Source organism: Protopterus annectens, chromosome 12.part0 (genome assembly GCF_019279795.1).
Source record: "Protopterus annectens isolate FY-2018-M chromosome 12.part0, PAN1.0, whole genome shotgun sequence".
Classification (NCBI taxonomy): Eukaryota; Metazoa; Chordata; order Ceratodontiformes; family Protopteridae; genus Protopterus; species Protopterus annectens.
In genome coordinates, this window is record NC_056746.1 from 788,637,299 (window position 1) to 788,664,459 (window position 27,161).

A 27,161-nucleotide genomic window follows, 5' to 3' on the forward strand; every position below is an offset into this window, starting at 1 on the left:
GAGGGTTGTTAGGTAAGAATGAAGCAAGGTTTTGAAAGTAGAGAGGCTGCTAGTGGTGCAAAGTTGAGGTGACAGGGAGTTCCAGAGACATGCTAAGGAGAAGAATAGTAGAAATTTGCCAGGTGGGTGTGCAGGCTTATGCAGTTCGATCAGATTTTGGGTATTGGTTCTTAGGAGTTTGTTGGGAAGGTGAATTTTAAAGGTTGAGGCAAGGGCGGGGCAAAGAGAGGGATTAAAGATGAGTTTGTGGGCATGTATGAGTTGAATGTAGGTGAGGTAATTGGGCAACTCTAGCCAATTTAGTTTGTGGAGGGCAGTACAGTGATGGGTGGAATATCTGTATCCAGTGGCAAATTTGGAGAGTTTTTTGTAACAGCAAGAGATTTTTGTCTTTAGGGAAGATTGTAAGTTAGTTAGGAGTGGGGCACCATAAAGGAGAGAAGGGATAAGATATGTGGTAGAAAGAACAAGCCTGGTAGAGGGGGTGAGGTAGCAATTGTGGCGATAGAGCATGCCTAGTTTCTGGTGTGTTTTTTTTATATTTGTGTGGAGGTGGGTATCAAACTTGAGCTGATAGTCAATTAGTACTCCAAGCAGTTTTGCATTGGATACTATTTCAAGAGGAGTATTATTCTTACTGATGATGGAGAATGAGTTTTTGTCAATTATTGTGGTTTTTGAGGGGGTGAATATCATGAGTTTGGTTTTTGATGCATTGAGTGCCAGATGGTTCTTTAGCATTCATTGCTCAGTGGAGGAGAAGTCATCTTATGTTAATTTTATGAGAGTGGAGGTGGCAGAGCAGATGATGGTTGAGTCATCAGCGGATTGGATAATGTTTGCATTAGGGATGGTGCGGTGAAAGTCATTGATGAAAATATTGAACAGTCTGGGACCTAATATGGAACCCTGGGGTATGCCAGTGGGAGTGTTGAGGAATGGGGAGAATGCTTTTTTCCATTTCATGGCTTGCTGCCTGTTAACGAGAGAGCTGGTAAACCAGTTGATAAAGGAAGGAGAAAGATTTAGGTTAGAGAGTTTAGTTAGGAGAAGGTTATGAGAGATGGTATCAAAGGCCTTAGAAAGATCAAGAAGGAGGGTAGACACATTATGTCCAGAATCATGGGCTTTATTCACTGTTTAAAGGAAGGAGAGGAGGGCAGTAGTGGTGCTATGGCCAGGTCTGAATCCATGTTGTGTGGGAGTTAGCAGATGGTTGTCTGAGATGGTAAAAGTTGTAGGTGGATACACTTTTCAAGAAGTTTTGAGATGGGTGATAAGATAGTGATAGGTCGGAAATTAGAGATGATATAGTTGTTACCCCTTTGTAAAGGGGAATAATAAAGGCCTTTTACCAGAGTTGGGGTACATGGCCTTCTTGGATTGATCAATTTATAACAGTGCAGATGGGGAAGGCAACAGCATAGGCAGCTGTCTTTAGGAAGTAGGAAGGAATGTTGTCAGGGGCATTGGAGCATGGCTTTAAGTTCTGGAGGAGTTTTTTTTTATAGTTGATATGAGGAAGGGTTTTATAGAGATGGGAGGAGGTTGAGAGGTGGGAGTATTTGAGTAGGAAAAGACAGGGGATGGTAGAGGAGAGGATGTAGGGTTGTTTGTGAAGGATGATGTTAGTTTGGTTATCAAGTCAATGAAGAAAGAGTTGAATTGGGTGGCTAAGTCCTTGTCGGGGGTATTGGGGTCTGGGCTAGGGTTTTCCTTTCTACCAGGGTTAAAGAGGGAGTTGATACCATCCCAGAATTTTTTTGGGTTTGTCTTGTAGTTGTTTTGGAGTGAGGAGAAGTAGGATTTACCGTCTAAAGAAATATGTTTTTTTAACTCTGTTACGAAGTATTCTCTATTCATTTAGGGTAATGGGAGTTTTATGTTTATGGTGATGGTTTAGGGCTTTGTCTCTGAGGTGCATGACAGCTAAGGTATCTTTGCTTAGCCAAGGGACAGTGTTACTTTTAATCCTTGTTTTTAGTAGGCAATGGTATCTAAAAGGTTTATAAATGTGTTGAAGTTGGTGATGCCATCTTCTAGGAGGAGAGTTTTTAGGGGGCTCTAGTTGAAATGTTTTAGTGGAGGGGTTGAAGTGTTTTAGGTAGTCTGTGGAGATGTAGGTAGGAGAGAGTTGTAGGGAGGGGGAGTGGCAATGAGTAAAAGTGGGATAGTGGTCACTGAGGGAGTCAGGGAGGGTACCGCAACTGGATATATATAATAGGTTCATAGGTTGGTACTAGGCTGTCGGCCCTAGGGCCTATGCAAGCCTAGCCATATCAATTCCCTGGCTATTTCTTCCCACACTATTTACTTCCCTGGACCCCTGTCTAGCAGGGCGACTGATGTTATCCTTGGGGTGAATTTCCTTTCTCCCATCCAATCATCAAGGTTCCTTTTGAAGAGGGCCAAAGAGGCACTCTGCTTGACATGCATGGGCAGTCTATAGTCTATTCCAGAGTCTGGGGAGTCTCTGGGTCAGGAACCTATCCCTCCAACATGTTTTGTTTATTGTGATGACAAGATTTAGATCCCTGGAGCGTGTGGCTCTGAGGGATTGGGATTTCTTTAAGTGTAGCATGTCCAACAGCTCTGGGTTTGACATGGCCTTGTATGTTAAGCAGAGATCGCTTCGGAGTAGACGATATGTGACAGAGTATAGCTGGAGTTTAAGGTGGTCAGCATAGGACATCTGCTTTAAGCCTGTGATTCTTCTAGCGAGGTACCTCTGCGGTTTTTCCAGTCACTGCAGATGTCCTGAGAAGCACATACCAAAGGGGCATTGCATTCTATAATGGGTAATGAGGGTGAGAGACCAGAATCCAATCAAGGGTACTACCAGAGGAGTGATCTTTGGTAGGTCTGGTAGTGGTGTTGATTAGCTGATTGAAGTTGTAGAGGTTTATATTCAGGGGATTTATGGGAGATTGAATGCTGGTCCAGTTAATGTTTGTGTCGCCAAGGATTATAGTCTCATTGGTTATGTTGGTGGAGAGCCAGGAGAGTATATCTTCCAGTATATGAACATTGTCCCCGGGAGGGATGTAGAGGGAGGCTATGCAAATGAACTTATGTCTATTTATTTGAATTAGGGCCAGGATTAGTTCAGTGTTAGCGATTTGGGGAGTGGGTTTAGTATATGGAGTAACTGACAGGGAGGAAGAGTACACGAGAGCGACACCCCACCTTTTTTATGGGTTCTGTCTTTTCTAATAATACTGTAGTTGGGATGTGTTATCTCATAGTCTTTTATGGATGGGTTCAGACATGTTTCGGAGATGGACAGGATGTCTGGTTGGTTATGGAGAAGCCAGGCATGTAGGTTGGGGATTTTGTTGCATATACTTTGAGCATTCACTGCTGAGAGGAGGAGGAATTTTCCTGATGAGGGGGGAGTATGAAGGAGGGAATTTGGAATGTAGGTAGGAGAGGGGCCAGGGTTAGGGTGTACATCTCCAGAAAGAAGAGTGGTAATAAGTTGGTGAATGTAGTAAAAGAGGTATTTAGCCTAATTGTTATCTAGTTTGAAGGTTATTTGTTTTGTAAGAGTAGGCATAGTTAAGACTGGAGTAGTGTGTTTGTGGGTGGAGATGAGTTTGTAAGGGAAGAGCAGACAGTAATTGAAGGAGTATAGATAGGGACTAATGGGGCTAGTAAAGTATGTGTTTTGTAGTGATTTAACTTGTGTGAAAAGGGGGGAGTGTTGTTATTGAGAGGCCTAGTGAAGTAACTTAGGACAAGGTGAGGAGTAGTAGTATTAGGGTTATAAACTGGGTTGGTTTTGAAAGCATTGTTGTTGTTTACACTTAGTGAGTGGGGTATGGAATAAGGTATACTATGGTCTGGAATGTAAGGTAGGGTTAGTATTGTAAAGAGATGCTAGGAGGGTGGGGTGTGGAAGTAAGGGGTGGGACAAGGTATGAGTTGACTGGAGTAGGTGTAGTTTGAGTATAAGTGTACAGGTGCTGGGGGTGGGTGGGAATTAGGGGCAGGGTAGGGAAGCGGAGTGAGCCCGAAGGGCGAACAGACTGGGAATAGCCAAGGAGGAGGAAGAAAACGTAGCCAGCAGAAACTGTAAAGCAGAGAGCAGAGCACAAGGTAAGGAGGCATAGGGGGATAGAGACTGGGTTGCTCTGTAGTTCAGGTAAACAGTAGCAGAGAATTCACAGGACTTTGGAGCAAAAGCAGAGATGTTTAATGTAACTCAAAAGAAAGTTTGAACCTTGTAGTGAGATAGGAGAGGCTGGTAGAGGTAAAATGCTGTCACCTAGTGGCCAAATGGAGTAAATGCTATGTTACTTGCTTATCTCTTAGTGGTGGGGGTGGGATGGGATAGAGCCTGGAGAGCTTGAAGGGAACCTAAAGTCCATGGTGGGCTGCTAGCTATCACGCGCTTTGACAATAGTTAACTATAGAGAGATGAGTTACACAATAGTGTACATACACAGTGTTTAAGTCCTTGAGGGGAGGTAAAATGGTTACAGGAAGCACTGCTGGGGTCCCCTTAGGCAGTTTGTTCTGGGTTAGAAGCCATGATACAGTGGAGACAGTGTGAGGCGCCTGGGTTGGATGAGATGTAGCTATTGCAAGACACTGTTTACGTCCTTGAGGGGAGGTAGAATGGTTACATTTTACTGGTTACTTTTTTATTTGAATTATATTTATAACCATTGGCAAAGAAAATACGGGACTCTGAAATTCAAAGATGTAATTAGTTTGAGAAAGAAAAGCTGACTGTATTTGCAGATGATATTTTATACCATACCTGACAAACCCAGAAAGAGAGATTACAGTGTTGTGGAACATTTAGAGATGGTTTCAGATCTTTTCAGGATACAAAATTAATGAAGCTAAAAAAAAGGCAATAGCAGTATATTATACACCCGCACATGAATTGGTTCAACTATGTCCATATTTATGGGGGCATGGTAAAATGAAGTACTTAGGAGCAAGGATTAAAATGATTCTGTTGTGGCAGCTGAGGATCTGTGGGAAGACACTAAAGAAAAGATAATACAAAAAATGAGAAATTTGAAGCTTTTTTTATATGGATAGTAAGGTACAAGCAGTTGAAATGTTTTTAGTTCCATTAGTCAGTTCCATTAGTCTTATATACAGGTCAGGCATATTTTTATCAAGCAGAGGAGAAGTTTTGGATAGCAATTATCTGGGAGGGGAAGATTGCAAGAGTCAAGTGGGTAAGCTGATTCTTCCAATAGAACAGAGCAGATTGGGATTACCCGATTTGAAGGGGTGTTTCAGAGCTACACAATTAACACTCCTATACATAATCCAAGCAGAAAACTGTAATATAAAGTGGAAAGGGATGATGGAGAAATGGGGGGGGGGCTCAAGAAAGAGACTGGAATTTTGGATGCAGGCCTTTAAGGAGAATAACAGTAATCATACAGAATATTATATCCATAAAGTAGTAGAAAGTATCCTAGAAACTAAGCCAACATGGGAATGGAGAAAGGGAATTTTGCCAAAAGGGCTTACTGCAATTGGGGATATAGAAAATGGGCAAGAGAGGGATGGAATTTATTGTAGAAACCGGCAGAGGAACCAAGAAATTGGTAGCAAATAACTAGAGAGGGAAAGATGAGAGAATGCAAAGACACCAAGAATTTATTTGGACTGCTGTTTAGAGATTGCTTTGCCTGTCAAGGATCGTTATCGGAGTACAGGCAAAGAGAAATAGAGGGCTCGTAAAGAAAAGACCAGCATGGTTAGAGTTTTTAGTAGAATCTAGAGCAGAAGCTGCCATTTAAAAAAAAAAGAATTATTAGTAGAACATATAAAATATTGCATGATAACTATAAGATTCAAGTGGAGGAGGTTAGAAAGGATTGGGAAGGGAAATTGGATAAGCAATTCACAAAGAAACAATGGAAAGATATATGTATGTCTCCCAAATATGCAACAAAATCTAGAAGATGTGGGATTTTTGCTTGTAAATGTTTACATAGTCATTTTTTACCCCAAGTAGATTCCAGAGACTTTTTCTTCAGGTAGACAGCAAATGTTGGAGATGTGACTGGAAAGAAAGAGGTAATTGAGAACACATTTTCTGGGAGTGCTGTGAGTTGGCAGAATTTAAGGATTTCCTAGGAGATGCACTGTTAGAGATGCTGGGTGGGCAGATTGTTGTGATGAGGGAGATGATTTTTCTGGGCTGTAATACAGAATCTGAATTGGCTAGACATGGTAAGGCCTTGCTGTGTCTAATTATGGTGGCTGGCAAAAAAGCAGTTAGTAGAAAATGGAAATCAAAATCTAAACCAACTATACTAGTAGTAGTGAACACAGTAACGAAAACAGCTGGAATTTATCTTTAGGAAAGGGTAGAAGCAAACTTCATAAGAAAAAAAATAGGAATTGTGGAAACAGTATATACTGGGGAAGAATGAGGTTTAAAAGCAGGCAGGACTTAAATGAGTTATGTAATGTTTGACTGAAAATGGTTGGGCAGATAAGTGATGTATAATGATTGCAACTGTGAGCGTGTTAGTATGGTTTGTGATGTAAAATGTTTGCAACTAGGATTGTGTCTGTGTGGTTTGTTTTAATTTATATAAATGTGTGATTGCCTGTGTCATAAGTAATGGTTTAGTGAAGATGTTTCTTGTTTAAAAAGGGGGGCAGGAATTGAATAATTTATGTAATATTGCTTTGGTGATATGATGTATAGCTATATATGTAAAGTATAATGTTTGTAAACGTGAGCTTCTTAATACAGTTTGATGTAAATTTGCCTATGTCACAAATGATAATTCAATAAAGGTGTTTAAAAAATGAGAAGGGCCAAACAGAAGCAGTTTAAGTTAGTATAATGCAGTGATCTTGGGCTGCTGAAGCTGGGGTTGGGTGTAAGAATGTAATGAGTATGTATCTAGAACTAAGATGGTAAGTTCTTTTGATTTTACAAGGGTGGATGTCCGTGGCTTAAGCTGCAAACTATTTTGTAAGCAGATAGGCCTAAAGCAAAATAAAGAAAGCCATGAAAATGCTAAACTTTTTGCATCTGCAGCCTTTTTGCCAATAGCAAATGTTCACAGTAAGTGTCCAGAAATGTGCAGCTGAAGGCAGTTATCTAGGTAAAAGCTATTTTTCACATCTGAGAGCGAAAAGAGATAAAACAGACAGCGGTCTAAGTGGGAGCACAGGTTATGACATACACTTTAGCATGGGTAACCTTCATTTTTAGATTAGTTTATGCTTGTGGGTACAGCTGTTGGGTTAAACTTCATTTGCTAAAAATGTACAAAGCTTTTTCTAAGTTAGTAGGGGATGGGGATGCTCTGAAAATATATTTAGTTTATTTGTTGAGGGTTTTCATTAAAGCTAAACGTGTTGAAAAATGTGACCTGGATTTGAATGGATATGTGAAGAAACAACCGTATAAAAGATCAGCCTGCCAAATATTGCTGTATGCGCATAAGACAAAAGTAGGAAACGCATTAAAAAACTGTCCTGTATAACAAATGCGAACAATAGCTTTTTAACATAGTTAACTATTCTATCCACAGTATCTTGGAATGTAAATGGCCTTATAGGTATAGACGAAAAAGAAAGAACACTGAATTATTATATTAAGAAATGCAGAGTGCAGATAGCAATGCTTCAGGAGGCATATTTGGAAAAAAATGAGCATATGAATTTGGCAGAGGATTTCAGGAAGGATATTCAACAGAATAGCAGAGACAAAAGAGCATACGAGTAGTGATACTGACTGTTAGAGGGGCTACAATAGTGATAGAAGAGGGAGAAAAGACCAATAATGGTAGATTTGTGGTAGTAAGGGGCTGTTGGCAAGAGGAGAAGGATTATGCTGGCATGTATTTACATTGTACCAAAACTTGCTATTATGGAGCTTAAAAATGTGGAAGAAATCTGCTTTCAGCAGAGAATATTACTTGCAGTTAGAAAAGGGAACTTGATTTGCAATAGTGAGGCTTTGTAACAGAGGAGTGTAGATTACTGAAGAAATGTATAAAAACATTTGGTATGGAAAATGTGAATGCAGTAATAGTAGGAACTCAGAACGTATTCAACAAGATACAATAGCTGGACTAGATTGGATAGAATTTATGGTTTATCTTCATTTTGTTGATTATGGTATGTGCAATCATGCATTTACACGACTCAATGGAGCAAATTACTGAACTCTTCCAAAGACAAATGTCGAAAATGGTTTGATGGAAAACCATTTTTGACATTTGTCCATGTATTTGAATGGCATAGTGCATTCACATTATAGCCATTCAAACCTCTGTGACTTGGCATTGCGGGTTTTTGCTGTTGTCCTTTTGATGTAATGAACGTCGGACAATGGACACACGACTTAAAGGCAAAACTGAATTTATATATCATAGGAACATGTACGTTTAATTGAAATCCAGTCCCCACATCCAATAACTATTTCAGATCATGCAGCAATGAGTGACGAAGTAAAATGAGACACTGGCACTTCTCACCTACCTTTTTAAAAGACTGCAGTTTAAGGAGTGGGTAGTTGAAACTATGTGAGAGTTATTTGGGAAGATAGAAATGTCTTCAGAAGAAATAGCTTGCAAGCAGGATAAAATGAAAATAGAGTTTATAAATGGGGGTACAAATAAAAGAAAGTGGTATGGTCAAGAAGAAGTAGGAATTTAGAGAGGCTGACAAAAGTTGAATTATTGCAGAATAAGGGGAATCTCACAGAATAAGAAAGTACCTGCAAGAGATACAAGGAGAAAATAAGGGAATATTTGGATAACATGCATGTTTAGAAAGATTGCTGTTACCCAACTGTTTTTGATAGCTCCAGAGCACAAAATGTTTTAGTGCACTAATTTAGGAAAGAGGAAGGAAGGGTTATTGCCAGACTATAGTAAATAAACAGAGACCTTATAGACTTATTGCAGATATTTCAGAAATGTTATAAAAATTTGTATAATTCAGAAGAATGTGGAAACAAAGAACACGGATGGAAATATTTATGGAAGACGTAATTATGCAAAAATAAGAGGGAATATGTGGCTTAACTGATACCAAAGATCGGATGAGATGAGATGAAAAACTGTAATGTACAATCAGTTTCTTTGGGGAAGTCTCCTGGAGCAGATGGTATTCCTGTGGAGATTTGAATATTAGGAGGGAAGAAAGTGGTAAAGGTCTGGAAGATTTTGCTAAATAGCATTTTAAAAGGGAGAGAAGCACCAGCTTCTTGGAAGAAAGCTGTGGTTGGCTGTATTACCCAAAGAGGGGGAAAGACCCATCAGACTCAGACTCGTATAGACCCATATTTCAGCTTTAAACCATGATTATAAAGTGTTGTCTATACTACCTAAAAGAATGGCAAAGGTGATGACAAAATTGATGGTTTTGCGGAGGGGAAGCAAGCACTTTACAGCATCACTAGAACAATGATCAATCGGGAAGCAGAATGTAAGAATAAACCACTATTTTGATGCATAGAATTCATTTGACAAAAGTAAACTGGGATTTTTAGTATGGTAATGGAGATGTTTGCATTCTCTAATAAGTTACTTAGGAGAATGTATGAAGGATTGGAGGCAAGATTTAAAGTAAGGGGTTCCTTTCTGGTAAGTTTTGTTTGAACAGAGGAATCTGATAGGGGGGGTCTCAGAAATTCAAGAATGTAACTGCTGCAGTAATCAAGAAAAGCTGGCTCTAGTTGCATATGACGAGGATTTGTATTTAATAAATCTGGAAAAGGACATCTCAGTGTTGTGAAACATTCTGAGACTATTCCAAGTCTTCTGAGGATATAAAATGAAGAAAAAACAAAGGTTATAGCCTTTAATTATGTACCCCACTCATGACTTGTTTCAGGAATACCCATATTTATGGAGGCTTAAGATGAAGTGTTTGAGTATGGATTTAAGACTTCTGTCATGGCATCTAAGGATGTGTGGGAAGAGAGTAAACAAAGTAAAAACTGAGACACTCAAAGCTCTTTAAAGATATGGATCGTAAGATACAAGCAGCAAAAATATTTTAGTCTCTTTAGTTGTATATACAGATCTTGCATATTTTTATCAACCAGAGGAAAAATTGTGGACAATGTCAGAGTTGAAGGAATTTGTGTGGGAGGGAAAGAGGGCAAGAGTTAAATGGGATAATTTGATCCTCCCAATACAGTGTAGTTTAGGATTACCTGATTTTAAAGGATGTTTTAGAGCTATACAGTTGAGGCTCATATATATAAAACAAGCTGAAGCATAGAATTCAAAGGGAATTTGGATGATAAAGAGGGGTGTCTCAAGAAATGAGAGAGTGAGATTTTGGATGCAGATCCTGAAGGAGAATAATAGCAACTGTACAGAATATTATATACATAGTTGCATAAAGTATTCTAAGATCTAAGCCAACATGTGAGTGGAGAAACAAGGTTTTGCCAGTAGGGATGATTGTGAGTTGGGGTACAAAAATAGGCAGGAAAGGGCTGGCAAAGGAACCTAGGTATTGGGAGCAAGTAACCAGAGTGGGATGAAGTCAAGAAGCTTGGACTGCCTTCCTTTTCAATGATTGACATCAGTATATATAAAGAAAAGGAGATGGGGGTGTCCTAAGTTAAAGGCCTGCTGTGGTAGAGTTTAGTCGAATGTAGAACAGAAGCTGCTGTTAAAAGGGGATAATTAGTAGGGCAGATAAAATATTGCATGATAACCTCATCTGGTTCATTCCTGTAGCCAATAAAGATTGAGAAGAGACTGGAAAAGCAATTTAAGGGAAGAATGGGAGAACAGTATGTATGGCTTTCATGTATGCAATAAGTTCAGAAGGTGTAGAATTTTTGCTTGGCAGTATTTGCATAGTTATTTTAATACCCCAAGCAGACTTCAGAGAATTTTCCTCTGGTAGATAGCAACTGTTGGAAGTGTGATGGGGAGGAGAGAGGCAACTCTGAATATGTTTTTTGAAAGTGTAATGAGTTGGCACATTTAAAAAAAATTCCATAGAGTACACTGTCAGAAATATTGGGTGAAGGAATGGCAGTAACCCTTTTGACCTGAGGCACAGGATCTGAATTGTCTAGACATAGTAAGGTTTTAAGTTTAATTCTGGTGGCTGTGAAATAATAGTTACTAGAAAGTGGAAATCAAAATCTGAACAAACTGTATCTGAAGTACTGTAAATTGTAAATGAGATAAAGAACTGTAAGATGGAACCTTTAGAAAGGGAAAGGAGCAAATTGCATAGAAATAAATGGAATTTATGGGAACAATGCATGCAGAATAATGTTCAGGAGGAGTTGAAGTTTAAACGAAGGCAGGAATTTGAGTGCCTTGAGTAATATTGGACTGAAAGACAGTTTATAAAGAAAGAAAGCATTTAATGTATAATGTGTATAAATGGGGGAAAAGTTAAGCTTAAAATGCAGGGTAGAGATAAAAGAAAGGGATCTGAGAGAAAGGACTTTTTTTTTTCAAGAAATGCTTGCTGCAAAGATAGGGCAGTGTGGGGTACTTAGGAGTTAAGAAGGAAGGACAAGTGGCAGATTTATGAAGCTTGAACAAAAAGTAAGAGCACATGGAATGACTTCATGAGTTTAAAGGCTACTGTCTAAAACCTTTTACTTTAAAGCCACCAGGGTAAGGCTGCAAAAGGCTGGGAGTTGATATTTTTAAACTCTGTTGTCTGGTTATATGAAGCTGAATCCATGGGGCAAGAGAAAGCAAATTGAGTAATTCATGAGGAGAGCAAATATCAAGTTTTGTGATGAGGATATCACAGATAGGTGATAAAAAAGTAACTTGTCAAGAAACAAGGAGAATATTAATTGGGCAGACAACTGGTAAGGCTTTAGTCCCTGACTGATTTCCAAGTTAACTTTGGAAACCAGGAGGTAATAAGTTGTTGATATGGTGTAATCTGATTAATGATGTGTTAGGAGATATAATCCTGGAGTGAAGGAAAAGAAATATCTGATAGTGGTACTTGCTGAGGAAGAGAGAGGCTCCTTTAAGATAAGCATCTTGTAGACCAATCTGTGTACTCTGTCATGATTATAAAATTTGTTTAATGGCCAAGACGTTAGCAAATATAATACAAGGTCAAAGTTCAGCGTAGCTGTTAAGGGCAGACTGACTTTTTGATATTAGTAAAATGTTAATTGTAGAGAGAGAGAGATGCTTGGATGCTGAAAAAGTATTTGACAGTCTTTTGAGCCTTTTTGAGGATGGCTTTAGAAAAAAAAAATCATTCAGTTAGAATAAATTTATAGGGGATTTAAAGCAAGAGTAAAGGTGGCAGTGACGGTCAAGATGTGAATCCCTTTTGAGTTTGTGAGGACAAGGTGAGGGTATCTCTATTTGCCATTGCTGCTTGCCTTCTACATAGAACCCACTAAATGTCAAAATAAGAGTTTGAGATGGAGGGGTACAAATCCCAGGGAAAGCAGCAGAAGCTGGCATTATTTGCAGATTTTTTTTTTTTTACTTGGCCAAGCCAGTGGTAGATCTCCCAAGATTGTTTACAAGATTGAAACAATCTCATCCTTTTTCAAGCTGTAGTATTTTATTTATTTATTAGCATTTGTTTACCAGGCAATTGCAGGTCCCTTTTGAGTCGAAACCTGGGTTGAAAAGGTGCACATTTAAGGAATGTTAAAAGTAGTTGTACAGTATGAGGCAAAACAGCAACTGTTAACTATCACATACAGCATACAAGAATTAGTATGTAAAGAAAGGAAAGGAAAAAAGATTCATTCTGGAAATCACTATTCCACAGCTCATTGGGTCTTCAGATGTAGCACAGAGCTTAGAGTTTGCATGAAGCGCAAAATGGCAGTCTAGATAGAGGATACATGGATAGAATTATAGCAACATTTAGCCAGGAGAAGACTGGCAGGAGCATAGTTTTGATCCAAGAGGTGGGTTCTAAGATTTGCTTTAAAGTGTTTTGGATTTATGATTTGTCTTGTCTTGTGGGAGAGTATTCCAACATTTGGATAAATGTGAGAAATAGGTTGCTTTACCATGTTTATTTGGTCTACGGACTTGGGCAAGATGTGTATCCTTAGACCCAAGAGATCTAGATGGAGAGTACTGTAGCATTGTAATTCTAATACTATAACAATTAACTATATTCTTATAAGCTAGTACAACAGTATGCTTTTCTGTGGTAGCATGGAAGGATGAAATATCTGGGAGTCTGGTTGAAAAAGGACAGTAAAAGCATCAAAAGAAATATGTGATGTGAAGCAGATCTTAAGGAAAGTAAGAGCAAATAAGCTTTTAAACATGGATTGGGCAAAATAGTTTTAATGTTTTTGGTACAGTCGATCCTTAATGTCCTGTCTGAATACACTTGACGAAAAAGGTTTGCCGGAGCATAAATGGGGAATTTAAAGATTTTATTTGGGATGGGGAGAAACTGGTTCTGTCCCAGAAGCAGGGAGGTTACCACAATATTTTGAGGTCACCCAATTTAGAGCAGAGAGCTATTTCCCTGAATGGAAGGATTTAATTGGAAAGCAAGTGCAGGAAGAGACATTGTAGGTTTTTGTTATCAGTTTAATATGCAGGGTAACAGTCACATAGATTACTGTGTTAACAGGCTTGCTAAGAAATTCTTAACTAATGAGCAAGTTAAAATGTGGAAAGCTGAAGTGATCCCCTTTACTGTTAACTCCAAGCTTGAGGAATGGATGCAATTTGGAAACCGCAAGTACTAACTAATATAGCCGTAACAAAGAGCCTAGATATTGGGAGCAATTGTAGGGCACTGAGTTGTGGGTAGCAGATTTGATCATGCCTTGTCTTCATAGCTTTCTTGAATTTTTCCTCCTTTTTCAAAAGAAAATACTTCATACTTAAGTGCTGCTTTGTGTGGTTGAGCCTGTGAGCTTATACCCACCTGCCATCTTACTGTTTTTTTCCCCTGTTACCTTGTGATAGTGGTTAGAATTAGTTTCCCATACTACTGTTTCCTTCACTTTCATCTTAAGCAGATTGTTGAAGTAATTTTGTGCGCTGTTAGCTTGTCAGGCAGTTTGTTCCGTACAATTTTTGTAGTACTTTTATTCTGCTGTACTGTATTTTATCATGGATAAGACTTTGAATTTCAGAAAATGTTTGGAGTGCAGTCATAAAGTGCCCCCTCAGAATTCACACAACTGCTATGTTTATTGTCTGGGGGGTTCCCCATCTGGATGCTGACTGCCAGGCCTGCTCCTTCATTCATTGCCAGGGCCTTGGTCGATCGTACGGGGCTTAATTACAAAAGGCATGCTTCCTTCCTCTTCTGTAGTTATGCCACAGGCTTCTACTTTAGCTACTCCATAAATAAAACTGTTTGAGAAAAATAAAGACAAGAAAAAAGATAGGAAGGCGAGAGAGAGTGAGAAAGAGTAAAGTGGTCAAGAAACTGCCTATTGACTCATCCTCTTATGAGTAGTCATAGCCAAGGGCCCCAAGGCCCTCAAGCTTGTCCGCCGTTATTGTGGATTCTTTGCCCTTTTATGTTTGAGGTACCAGAGTCAGCTCGATTGTACTCCCATTTTCTCTCTTACTCCATGTCTAGAGTCTTCTCCTGAACCTTCTCCTCAGATCCATCTTACCATTTCATTATCCAAGAAGTTGAGAAACTATTCAGCAACCCAAGAAGCCATCCTCTTAATTACTTCTAGATCTGCAGTGTCCTCCCAGAGAATTGAGAGAGATATTTGGACAAGTTGATTCAAAACATTTTGGAAGCCCAGATGGACTTGAGGATCACCCCCTTTCCCTCTGATTCTGTGGTGGAGAAAGCTGCCCCGTTACTGTTTGCTTCTTCTCTACTCCATCCCTTGGTATTGCTCCCCCCGATCTGATGCAGTCCAGTAATGATACCTAAAGTTTGTCTCTCTTTGGTGCCAACCCTGACCTTGATTTATTCATCTCTGACGCCATCAGAGCTCTTCCTGCTCCCTGGGTGTATCCTGGACAGCTCGATGCCTGTGTCTGCATTAGACCTGGTCAGGTCGGCCACTGGTGTTGGGGCATCTCCTACATCTACAAATTGACGGTCCTTTTTCCAGTTTCTGCTGCAGAGTTTGATGTCATGGAGAGGATTTTTATCTAACTCACCTGGTGTCAGATCCATCCTGATCTCAGCTTCCTGAAGCTTTGGATCCATATGGACTTGTACAGAGAGAAGCCCACACCAAAAAAATTTTTGCGCCTCAAATGCTAGGCCTCCCTTTTTCTTCTCTTTTCACCAGCTGACTTCAGCCCCGTGGGAGGTACACAAAGAGTCCATGTAAGACTAAACTCTTGGATTCCCCTGAGGAATCCTTGACTGAGGATTCTGATATCAATTAAGGGGAAGAGTCACTTAAATCCTGTCATGAAGTGGGTCGTCTCCTGCAATCTCCTTGACTTGATAAAGCAAGAGAGTTTGACCACTGAAGCCTCTTCCTCTGTGGAGCCTGTCCTTTCTTGAGACCTTGGGAGAGGGCATCTCTATGTCTTGGGTTGTACCCCCTCCAGACACTCTTGTTAGTCTTGTGCCCAGAAGGGCATGGAGCTAGCTCCATGTGGATTAAGCCAGTACTATTCCAGCCTAATAACGTTTTTGTCCTGCCCAAGTATACATCCTACTGGTGCAAGAGTCCAGCATCAGTGTTATTGTGGTTGCTGCAGCTACAAAGGAAAATGTCAGTTGGTTCATTCCTGAACAGAGGAATCATGGGTCTCTATTCTTTTTGGGAAATGCACATATGTTATGGTCAGTTTGCCCTCTGTGCACTGAACTATATGACACACTTGACTAGGCTTCAGAGGGATTTAATCACTGAAGTTACAAAATGATGGTATATCAGCCTTCATTCAAGTTTCCTAAAGTTTTGGAGACTCCGTTAACCACGTTAATTATATTGAGCATTTCCATGTGACTTGTTTCCAGTACAGCAGATATTGCATGTGAGGCAGGAAATGGTATTGCAGCCTGCCAACATGCCTGTATAATTTTGCAGATTGTTTCAAGGTGTACACCTTTGATAGGTCCACCTTGTTTGAACCAAATGTTAAGGGAACACTGACCTGGAGCAAACAGGAGACCAAGATGTCTGCCAGGGAGTCCACTTTTCTATCCCAGAGAGGACAGAGAACCATTTCTAGAAAGGTGGGGGGATGTGAGAGGGAGGCAGCTGTTCATTAACTCTCAACAGTTCTCGGGACACTGCAAGAGAGCAGGCCTCCAGGACAAGGAAGAAATTTAATGGACAGCACCCTAGGGGCAGTGACTGTCTACAGAATCAGTAATTTAGAGGACATGCCCTTTCAGCACTCCTTAAAACGTGCTTGACTGCTGCACTGTAGAAGCAGTCAGGAAGCACTTGGCTTTTTACCCTCAAGCTTAGGAGGTCCTCATGTCACAACTGCCTGTGTGTTGTATATCATTTTCAGAGGCTACACCATTCCTTTTCAATTTATCCCACATTTAAGGTAAAAGTCCCTTCCAGACTTACCACCCCACCAGTGAAAGTATGTAGCAGCAGAGAAAGTTACTCATTTAAAGTCCTCCAAGAGGTCCCACCAGACCAGAGAGGATCCGGGTCAATTTGATACTTTTTGGTGCCAAAGAAAACAAAGGACTTCAGGACCATTTTTCACCTAAGCAAATAAAACATCTTTGTCAACGTTACAGGTGGTAACTGCACAAACCATTCTACTTGTCTGAGGAAGGATTGCAAAGGTGCTTACTACCACAAAAAGATGGTAAGGAATTCCAGGAGGTTCTTGCACTTCAGGCTGGGAACCAGTCACTACCAATTTGAGCAATGCCGTTTGGCCTTACCCCAGCTTCCCAAGTGTTCACTATATGCATGGCATTAGTAGCAGTTTGGCTCGGGCTGCAGGGATACTGGGTATTTTTGTACCTGTGCGACTGGCTCCTTATAGTGACTTCAAAGGCATCTTTGATCAGGCAAGGATTCTCTGCTCCATCTCTGCCTGTCCTTGAGTATTACAGTCTGTTATGACAAAGCCAGTATGGAACGTGCTCAAGCTGTAGTGTATTGATTGCCATCTGGGTACAACCACTCAGATTGCCAGACTTCCTCACTTGGAATTACTATCTTTGCAACTTCAGGCCAGTCAAATTTTACTGATTTGGAAGCCTCATGCTTGCTTGGTTCTTTGTCTTCTCGGTCTTATGGCCATTGCAATCTTTCTTGTTCCTCTAATCAGGCACTTCTCCTTGATGCATCTGCATATGGTTGATACCTTTTCTGCCCCTATAGTGACCATTATCAGATGGTTGTAATAAGCTGAATGTCACTTTTCAGTAACACACAGCCTTGTGTGAGCCCATTCCATCTTATGGTCTCAGACTTGCAAGTATATTTCATATGACGGCAGGCCCTAATCTGCCCCCCACCCCAAGTAGAAGGCTTCACGTGTGTCGCACCTTATTTAATATAATCTATTCTGAAGTTGCACAGTCTCAAGGTAAGTTAGTATAGTTGTACGAGTCAGTTTGATGCAGCAGACCCGTAGAATTGTGGTTCATTGTACAGTGATGTAGTTAAGTAAAAAATCTAATATACACTGCTAAATGTGTTTCTAAGGTGCACCATACAGTGTTGAACTTTGTGCATTGAGCTGCTTTATGACTGCTGTCATAATTGCTTGTGTCTTCTATTATCATTGTTGTTTCAAGTAGTTTGAAACTTTTCTGTTGTAATTTTCTTAATGAGTAAGTTAAATAAAAAAAAATACTACAAAAAGCATTGCTGATATTCAGTATAAACCCAATAAACTACATGTTTCAGTATGTTTTTGGTATTAATGATTTGCATTGTTTGTAACATATCGTATAAGGATTTCCTAATAGTGCAAATCCACCTGTGTAGAAGGTAGTGTGACTTGCTGCTTTTGTGTAGCCCCCCCCCCACCAAAAAAAAAATAAATAATGGTGACTAGGACATTAACCAGTAGAACACTTACAGTACATTAAGGAGGTATCACTACATACTTCAGTGTTAAGTCACGTAAAAGACATTCCTGTCTGAGAGCCAGATTCATAATGGGCAAGACAGTAAATAGTAAGAAATCACAAAACTAGCATCAGCATACTTCCATATAAAACAGCACTTGCAAAAAAATGTTTCATGAGGGATTTCGGAATTGCTTAGTAATGGCTATAGATCATATTTTTAGTTGAAAGATTGGCACTGTATAACTTGAAAATTTCAAAACTGTTAAATCTCAGCTGAATACTGAATGTTTCATATATTTGTTTTAGGGAGAAACTGTTGATTACATTTTCGGTTCACAGGCACAGACACCTCTGCTTTATACATTTGAAGACAGGAAAAGATGTCTGGCAGGAAACGGTCTGATTTTCTTTTTTTTTTTAAACAGGTTGTGATTCTTTGTCATGGTGCAAGGATTGGATTTTTTCAAGGTGACATAAGACTTCTTATGGATGACCTAAAAGCTTTACAGCCAACTGTTTTCCCTGTAGTACCACGTCTTCTAACCAGAATGTTTGACAAGGTATATACATTTTTTTCCTCTGTTCAAGGAACGTAAGTATTTCAGAAATGTTTAAGAATGTGTGTAGGTTTATAACCATCCCCAGCTATGTTTGGCTCACAGTCCTACCTTTTGTTTTGTCATGCCTGCTCTAAATTTTAGATTCTTGCCTACCATCATATTTTACTTGAGGCACAAGAACAGCCCTGATTTTGCACTCAGAATATACTGTTGCTGTATTTGACTGTATGCAGTTTACAGAACAAGATTTTTTTTTTCTGCAAGTTATTTTAGGTAAAATTCATCCAGCTATATTATGTAGGCATTACTTCTAGTAACTTAGCAGTGCATCCGGCACTAATAAATTCATAGTGCAATCAGAAACTTTGATGCATTACTTCAAGGCAGACACTTCTGTGGCATAAAGAAAGGAGGCCCAGATTGCCACCCAGACTTCCTCACTAGATTAGCAGTTTGGGTGCCTGAAGTTTGGGGAGCATGAGTCAGTGGCCTGTACTGCCTTGCCTATTTGGGGGAGAAGGAGGCAGCTGTGGATTGCCACTTGAGTGAGATCTAGCTTGAGCACTAGCTACTTTTGCTGTGGATCTTGAGCCTGTATGTTTTATTCACAGTTCTGATGGGCCAGGACAAAATTTTCACCAGATGCAGTTTGAGGAATGTGTAGTCGAAATTATTTAAGAGTTACTAGGAAAGATGGACATTTCTTCCGAAGTTAAGTTTGTGAGTAGGATAAAATGCAAATTGAGTTTAAAAATCTGGTATAAATAAGATTGATATGGTTACGAAGTAGTAGAAATTATTTAAAGGGCTGACAAAGGGTTAAAGTATTGCAGAATAAGGAAAATCTCACAGGACAAAAAGAGGCCCAACTGCAGAGTACTAAAGAGAAAATAATGGAGTCATTGGATAATGTGCATGAGTTTAGAAACATTCCTGTTAAACAAGTGATGTTCTGTAGTCCTATCACGCCTTCATTCTTGCACATGGGTTTGGAACCGATCCTCTGCTCCGACTCTGCCTATTTCAAAGCTCAGTCTTCTAGTTGGCTCGTGGCTAGGTAGGTATCCCATGGTGCACCAGTATAATCTCCAGATCTCGTTTGCCCCATTGATGAGTTCAGATGTGCTTCTTCTTGGCCTTGGCTAATTTTAACACATTTTGCTATTTTTTCTATATTACAATTTAACTTTTCAAGTTATATGGCTTTTGCTAGTGTTTAACAATCGTTAGAGTATTTTCTGTATTGCTAAAGTGTTTCTTTCTTCACTTTAGCTAATTATTGTTGAGAACTGGTTGGCCATTGGCCTTGTTGTTCTCTTTGGTATCCTGTGTGCCAGTTTGTTCTGTTTAACGAGCGTTTTTCCCTTTGTTGTTAATTGCTGTGCTTATTAGCATAGAAAGTTTGGTAGTTCATTAGTTGAATAAATATTTAGTGCTTGCTGTTAAGGTGTGCATTTGTGCTCAATTTAACCTTTCTGTATACAGTGTTCTTTAATGTGCGGTGTTTATTAGTCTTAGTGAGTTAGCATTAGACTATTTCTGCCTAGATATTAGTTGGATATTTAGTTGACAAGGGTTCTTTGATATTTCCAACCTTTTTGGTTCTACGTCATTGAATTTGAGTAAAGTTCCTCTCAGACAGTTGGACCTTTCTGGCTTATACTTTGTATGTGTGTGTGTACTATATATTTGATAGTTTTTGACCTTTAGTCTTCTCTTTTTAGGTCAGTTTAAATTAGAGGGCCTAGTTTTCTCCTTCTCTGCCCAGGGCTAGGCCCGTTTGAGTTGGAGGACCTAGTCCTCATGGTCGTGTGACTGTTAGTGTGGTAAGGGCTAGGCTAGTTCCGCTCCGACACATTCGGTGCTGTCCTGGGTGTCTAGGAGCCGAAGCTCTCCAGTTGGCCCCGACAGGGACACTTGGACCCGGACCTCTTCGGTTCCACGTCTCCCTCTCTGTGCGTCGGCTAGGGTGAGCTCGGACCTTACAGCTGTCTCGGAGCCGATGACTTCCTCTGTCTCCTTGGAGCCGGAGAGGTCGGCCTTCAAGATGATGCAGTGTGCTGTCCCATTCATCAGCTCCACCCAGGGGTACCGACACTCTTCCCCCTTGGGCACCGACCTCCGTCTCAGCACCTACTCCCTCTCTTGACAGCAGAGACCCACAGCCTCAGGAGCCCCCGGCTGGTGGCCACCACTCTTCCAAGACCTCCCCAGAATATCCTTCTGTAGAGCCTCCTCTGAAGAGGACATGTAAGAGGAAGCATGTAGACTCCCAGGATGAATCTCTTACCTCCGAGACAGACCTCGAGGAGTCAGAAGGGTCCCCCAAGTCATCCTCTGATGATGTCTCCTTTGTTAGACCTCTTAGAGATCCTTAAACAGAGGTGCGGCTGACACACTCTTACTCCTTCTGATGAGCAGTCGGTGTACCTGAAGGCTTTCAGGTCTCGACCTTCAGCCAGTCCCCAGGAGACCCAATAAATTTTTTTCAACCCCCAAGGAGAAGGAATTTTTATCCAAGGGCATTCATGTAGATACCATGGTGGTGGTGGCGGCCACTAAGAAGTAACTAGTGGAGACTTCATCTATCCATCCGCCAAACAAGGAGTCTCTAACAATGGATAGATAATGGGAAGTGCATCTTTTCATCAGCGGCATTCACTCTCAGATCACTGAACTAGCTAACACATTTTACATGGCTTCAGAGAGATCTCCTTAAGGAGTTGGGAGAGACTCTACAAGGTACATCTACTGAAGGAGTCCCTGATAAGGTGTCTGCTCAGTTTTCCACCTTGAATTCCATTGTTAACTCCTCCATGAGGCTGATTTCTTATGCAGCCGATGGAGCGAGCAGGGCAGCAGGTTCAGGAGTTTCCCTTAGGAGGCACCTCTGGATGCGCTTGTGTAATTTTGTGGAGCCGTTCAAATATACCAACGCCCCCTTTGACTGTTCTTCCTTGTTTGGACCGAAGGCAAAAGACACACTCACCAGGTGCAAGCAAGAAGGGAAAACGCTGTCTGCTGTGGGAGTACGTTTTACTGTCCCCTCTAGACCATATCCCAAAGGTGAGAGAGGTGGTAAAATGTGGTTCAAGAAGTCCCAGAGGTTTTTCCCGGATGCACAGGGTGACTCCTCCTTCAGAGGCAGCGGAGGAGGAGCAAATGGTAGACGTCGCCCTAGAGGCGGGGGCAGGCCGCAAAACCAGGGAGGCCGGGATTCATTTCAAGGCCGACCCTATCAGCACTCCTGATGTGGGGGCCCCGCTGTGCTTCTCTGGAGCCAGTCGGGAGTCTCATTTCTTTGTATCCAGAAGCCTGGCTAAGCATCACCTAAGACAAATGGGTACAAAGAATTATCACCAGAGGTTATTCCGTACCCTTTTTTCTTCCACCTCATATTCCCAGGAGGATCCTGGATGTCCCATCCAATCACAGGGATCAAGCAACTGTAGAAGTGAACAAGTTGCTCGCAAACAGAGTCATCAGAGAGACCAGGTAGGATTCGGAACTTACTCCAGATTCTTTTTAGTGCCAAAACGTACAGAGGACTGGAGGCCCATCTTTCGACCTCAGCAAATTAAACCAATCTGTAAAGGACGACAAGTTCCAGATGGTGACACTGCAGTCTATATTCCCTCTATTAGGGAAAGACACTTGGATGTGCTCAATAGACCTCCAAGGTGCGTACTACCACATAAAAACGGACAGAGCGTCGAGGAGTCATCTACGCTTCCGACTGGGAGCCAGTCACTACTAGTTTCGTGCTCTGCCCTTTGGTCTTGCCACAGCCCCCAGGATGTTCACCAAGTGTATGGCAGTAGTGACAGCTCACCTGAGACGTCTAGGATTCCAAGTGTTTCCGTATCTGGATGACTGTCTCCTGACCGCCTCCACCAGGCATCTACTTCTTCAAACCAGAGATTCCACTATCCAACTTTGTGCCCAGTTGGGGATTACTATAAATTGGGAAAAGTCTGCCTTATCGCCCTCAATTTGTGACTTTTATAGGTGCATAAATGGACACACTCGCCATGTTAGCTCGTCTTCCAGCAGAAAGAACGCAGAACCTCATACAACAAGTCCTTCGGCCACTCCACCTCCAGAAAGTCAAGGCAAAGGCAGTGCTGAAACTCTTAGGTACCATGGCGTCCCCCATATTGCTAGTCCCTCTTGCCAGGTTACACATGCGGATTCTGCAATGGCTCCTATCGTCCCAGTGGTCCTTCCAACAACTGCCTCTATCCCACCACATCATTTTACAGAGTCCTGCAAAAAGGACCTCTTTTGGTGGATCCAACTAACGACAGGCATCCCAACTCATTGCTATTGTGACCACAGATGCCTCACAGGTGTGGGGGGGGGGGCATTATCTAGGCACGATTGTCCAAGGCACATGGCAAGATCACAAGGCTCACCTGCATATCGGTGTTCTAGAGATGAGGGCGGTGCTTCTGGCATTGCAAGCACTCCACGACCTTCTTCCTCTTGGGGCGACAGCAGTACAATCAAACTTGTCAGTAGTATGGTATCTCAACAAACAAAGCGGAACTAGATCTTACCCCCTTTGTCGAGAGGCTATTCGTGTTTGGAAATGGGCGATGTCTTCCCAGAGCTTTCTAGTGACAATGCACATCCCAGGGACAACCAGCATGATAGCCGACAAACTCAGCTGGGCAGTCTTGATGCCTCACGAGTGGTCTCTGAAGCAGGAAATAGCGGAACAGATTTTCCGCAGATGGGCACAGCCTTGCTGCGATCTTTTCGCCAGTCTGATCAACTCCAACTCCAAATGCAGCAGCTACTTTTCCCTTATCCCCCTCCGGGAGAGTCACATTGAGATGCACTTGTTCACGATTGGCCCCTGGGTCTCCTTTATGCCTTCCAGCCCTTTCCTCTCATATCCAAGGTGATTCAGAAAGCGAAACTGTTGGGAAGCAGATTGATTCTCATCACTCCTTACTGGCCTCGTCAGGTTTGGTTCTGCTTTCTCGGGCCTCATCTACTAGATGATCCATGGACTCTGGACCCAGTGCCAGATCTCTTGACGCACTTGTCAGGCTTTCTTCATCCCAGCCTCCACACCCTCAGTTTGACAGCTTGGCTGCTCCAGTTCCATCCCTAGTCGGGCTTCATGATTTTTCACCCGCTGTGACCCACATTCTCGCATCATCTCACAAACTCTCCACTAGAAAGTTATACATCAGCAAATGGAGAAGGTTTTCTATCTGGGCTGAGGAAAGGAATGTTGACCCTTACACCGCATCCATTCCAGTGGTTTTATAATTCTTGTCTGAACTTTTTCACCAGGGTTCTGCTGCTGCCACAATTAGGGTTCAGTTGGCAGCAATATCAAATTTTCATTTGGGTCAATACGAGTCTAATCTGATGTCACACAGATTGTGTAAAACCTTCCTTAAAGGTGCTACTTTGCTGAGACCTCCCTTTCAGGAACCGGTAGCTTCATGGGAATCTAAACATCGTCCTATCTAAATTAACGTCTCCACCCTTTGAACCTGCTCATTTGTGTTCATTGAAGTTTATGCCTTGGAAGACTTTGTTTCTGGTGGGCATCACATCTGCTAGACGAGTATCAGAGTTACAAGCACTTGTTCATGATTGGCCCCTGGGCATCAAGCCACCTTATTTGATTTTCCACAAAGGTAGAGTATATCTCTGCACAAATCCATCTTTTGTCCCTAAGGTATGATCTCATAATAACTTGAACCAAACTACAGAGCTTCCGGTGTTCTTTCCTAATCATTCCAATGCAGCAGAATACAGATTTCATAAGTTGGACATTCATAGACAATTATGGTTCTATCTACACCAGACCAAGGAATTTAGGAAGTCAGACCAATTGTTTGTATCCTTCTCCGACTCCAGATTAGGTCTCCCAGTTTCTAAGGTGACCCTTTTGAATTGGATTTCCAGTTGTATATCCTACATTTATTCTTCTGATGGAAAGCCTTTACCATTCAAGATTAAGGCTCATTCTACAAGATCCCAGTCTACTTCTGCAGCCTTTCAAGCCAGGGTTCCAATTGATATTTGTGCAGCAGCAACCTGGGTGACCCCTCGCACCTTTATTACTCATTACAAATTGGATTTGACCTCTAGGGGTAGAGCCTCCTTTGGTTCCACGGTATTTTTCCGTGAGCCACCCAAGAATAAGGTGCTAGGGACGCTGTCCCATGTGTAAGAATGAAGGCGAGATAAGACTACAGAACATTAAAGAAGTTATGTACTCACCATAACATTCCATGTTTGTAGTCCGTCTCGCCCTTCATTCTTACGAACCCACCCTCCTACCCCCTTCCTGCAAGGATCTGGAGACAAACTTTTCATAACAGGTGTTTTTTATTTTTTCTGGATAGTTTTTGTTCTGTCTTTCTATAGTTTAGCAGCAAACAAGATCTGGGGATTATACTAGTGCACCATGGGATACCTACCTAGCCCCGAGCCAACTAGAAGACTTTGAGCTTTGTAATAGGCCTAGTCGGGAGCCGAGGATCAGCTCCGAACCCATGTGTAAGAATGAAGGGCGAGATGGACTACAAACATGGAACGTTATGGTGAGTACATAAACAAAACAAGAAAGTCACTGGGAACTGCTGCTGTGCGAACACAATAGATATTTATTAAAACACTGAAGGTAAAACAAAGTGAGCGCTTTCGGGCTAAGCCCTTCATCAGACAAAGTGCTCTTTCAAACATTACATTTTTAAAAGATGCTTACACCAATCACTGCACAGAAAAAGCCCGCCCTTTACTGTGGGTTGTCTTAATTCAAATAGTTCAATAGTTAAAAACACACATTGCTGTTAATCTGTATTCAATAAAAAGCACGCCTGTTTTTAAGAGTTGGTTTCAGGGGTACCATATCATTCAGCCCAGGTTTAACATGGGCTGTTAAATCTAAAATCCATTTTGATTCTATATCCTCTGTTTTCAACCTAATATCACCACCTCTCTTATTAAGAAATACATTTGCAATCACCCTAAATTTAAAGTTATGTGTTGGGTGATCCTTAACATGATTGTATAGTGCATTGTGCTCATCACAATTCCTAATAGAGCCTAGATGTTGCAGGATCCTAACTTTTAGCATATTGTTGGTCTTGCCAACATAATATCCTTGACATAATGTACATCCTGCCATATAGACCACATTAGTGCTACTTTAAGTGATTTCTGCATTTTACACTGTTTATTGCACTTTAAGTTACTAATTGTTGCAAATTGTTTCTGTAGGCTACACACTAAAGTGCGCTAGCCGATTTACAGCATTTATAGCATTTACTGTCTGTTTTTTTCCTTGTCTCTGTAATAAAACAAAAAAATCTCTTGTTTTCCCGCCTTACTGAACTAGAGTAGTCGAGTTTCAGAGTTGCTGATCCCTGGACTTTTGTTTTTAGTTCCTGTTACTGATCCATTGCCTTATTAGGAAGGAGGGAAGTTTCTTTGCTTACCAGTGGGAGTGGGAAGCACTGAGCGGCCTTTTTGTCCGATTTGGTGAAGTTTCAGCCAGAAACTAGTAGTCCATTGGTCGTTTTGGGCCAATTCCTAGCTCCCTTCAGCCCCTTGCTATAAAACACGTGGAGTTGCCACTGTTGCACACAAGAGCAGCGGCGGTTAAACAAGGTTAAACTATTCGGGCCATCTAAATTCCACTCTTCAAATTTTCCCTTAGAACTACCTTCCTTGAGCTGTACTGCTGATCTAACCAGCATATCCTATAACTGAAAAGTTCATCTCTACTTGATTCCCAAGTAGACTATTCTCTATCTGTAAAGCCTAGCACTTACTCCTACAGTACTTGCACCTTGATAAAGCACTCTTATTATAGATAGTACCCTACCAGCCTAAAACCCACTTCCCCCGGAGTCCTTTGAAAGTCTCTTTATCTACTACTTCTAGTATGTCGAGGGATCAGTTGCTAGTGTCCTCTCCAGCTCAACTGGTGAACCTGGGAATATTGAGGCAATGTTACAATTGCCTCATGTACACAGATAATCCTCTCCTTCTCCCACAAAACACAAATACATGCGAGAGATGCAACTATACGGCCAAACTGGAGGCTGAGCTCTCTCAACATAGGACTGGCAAGACCAGACAGGAGGAGAAGGTAACCACACACAATACATACCCAGTCACACATGGTACCATCACAACTTCAAATCATAAACATACTCACACAAAGACATACTCGGAGGCTCTGATCAAAAATTTACCAAAACAGCAGAGGCCACCAAAGCAGACACCCAAACAACTACCACCTCACGACCCAACACATGCAACACATAGACCACACAGTCAGAGTGTCAAACAGTCACAGCCCTTAAGGCCAAACAAAATGCCAGACTCACTTGTCATTGGTGATTCCATAGTCAGACACACTGACGTCCCGCTCACCAGACTGAGTTAGGAGAAGGTCACAGTAAGCTGCCTGTCGGGCGCTAGAATCCGCCACATAACGCAAGCACTCAGGTCTCTCAACAGCGGGTACAAGTACGACTCAGTCATTGTCCACGCTGGTGTCAACGACCTGAGACGTACCTCCTTGGACTACATGAAAAGGGACATCGAGGAGCTCTCTGATTATGTAGCCCAGGCAGGTATGACCCTGACCTTGAGCAGTATCCTACCTTCACCTAGAATGATGCCACA

At 41.4% G+C, this 27,161-nt stretch overlaps 1 protein-coding gene across 5 annotated transcripts in view; it reads left to right on the forward strand.

The window, feature by feature from the left end:
- The window catches only part of ACSL1 (acyl-CoA synthetase long chain family member 1), a 1,450,848-nt gene that overhangs the window by 595,915 nt on the left and 827,772 nt on the right, over window positions 1-27,161 (forward strand). For all 5 annotated transcript variants that reach the window (XM_044089832.1, XM_044089833.1, XM_044089830.1 and 2 more), the window contains one exon: window positions 18,360-18,494. In XM_044089832.1, the coding sequence (XP_043945767.1) occupies window positions 18,360-18,494 (135 nt within the window). The remainder of the gene's footprint in view (window positions 1-18,359; window positions 18,495-27,161) is intronic.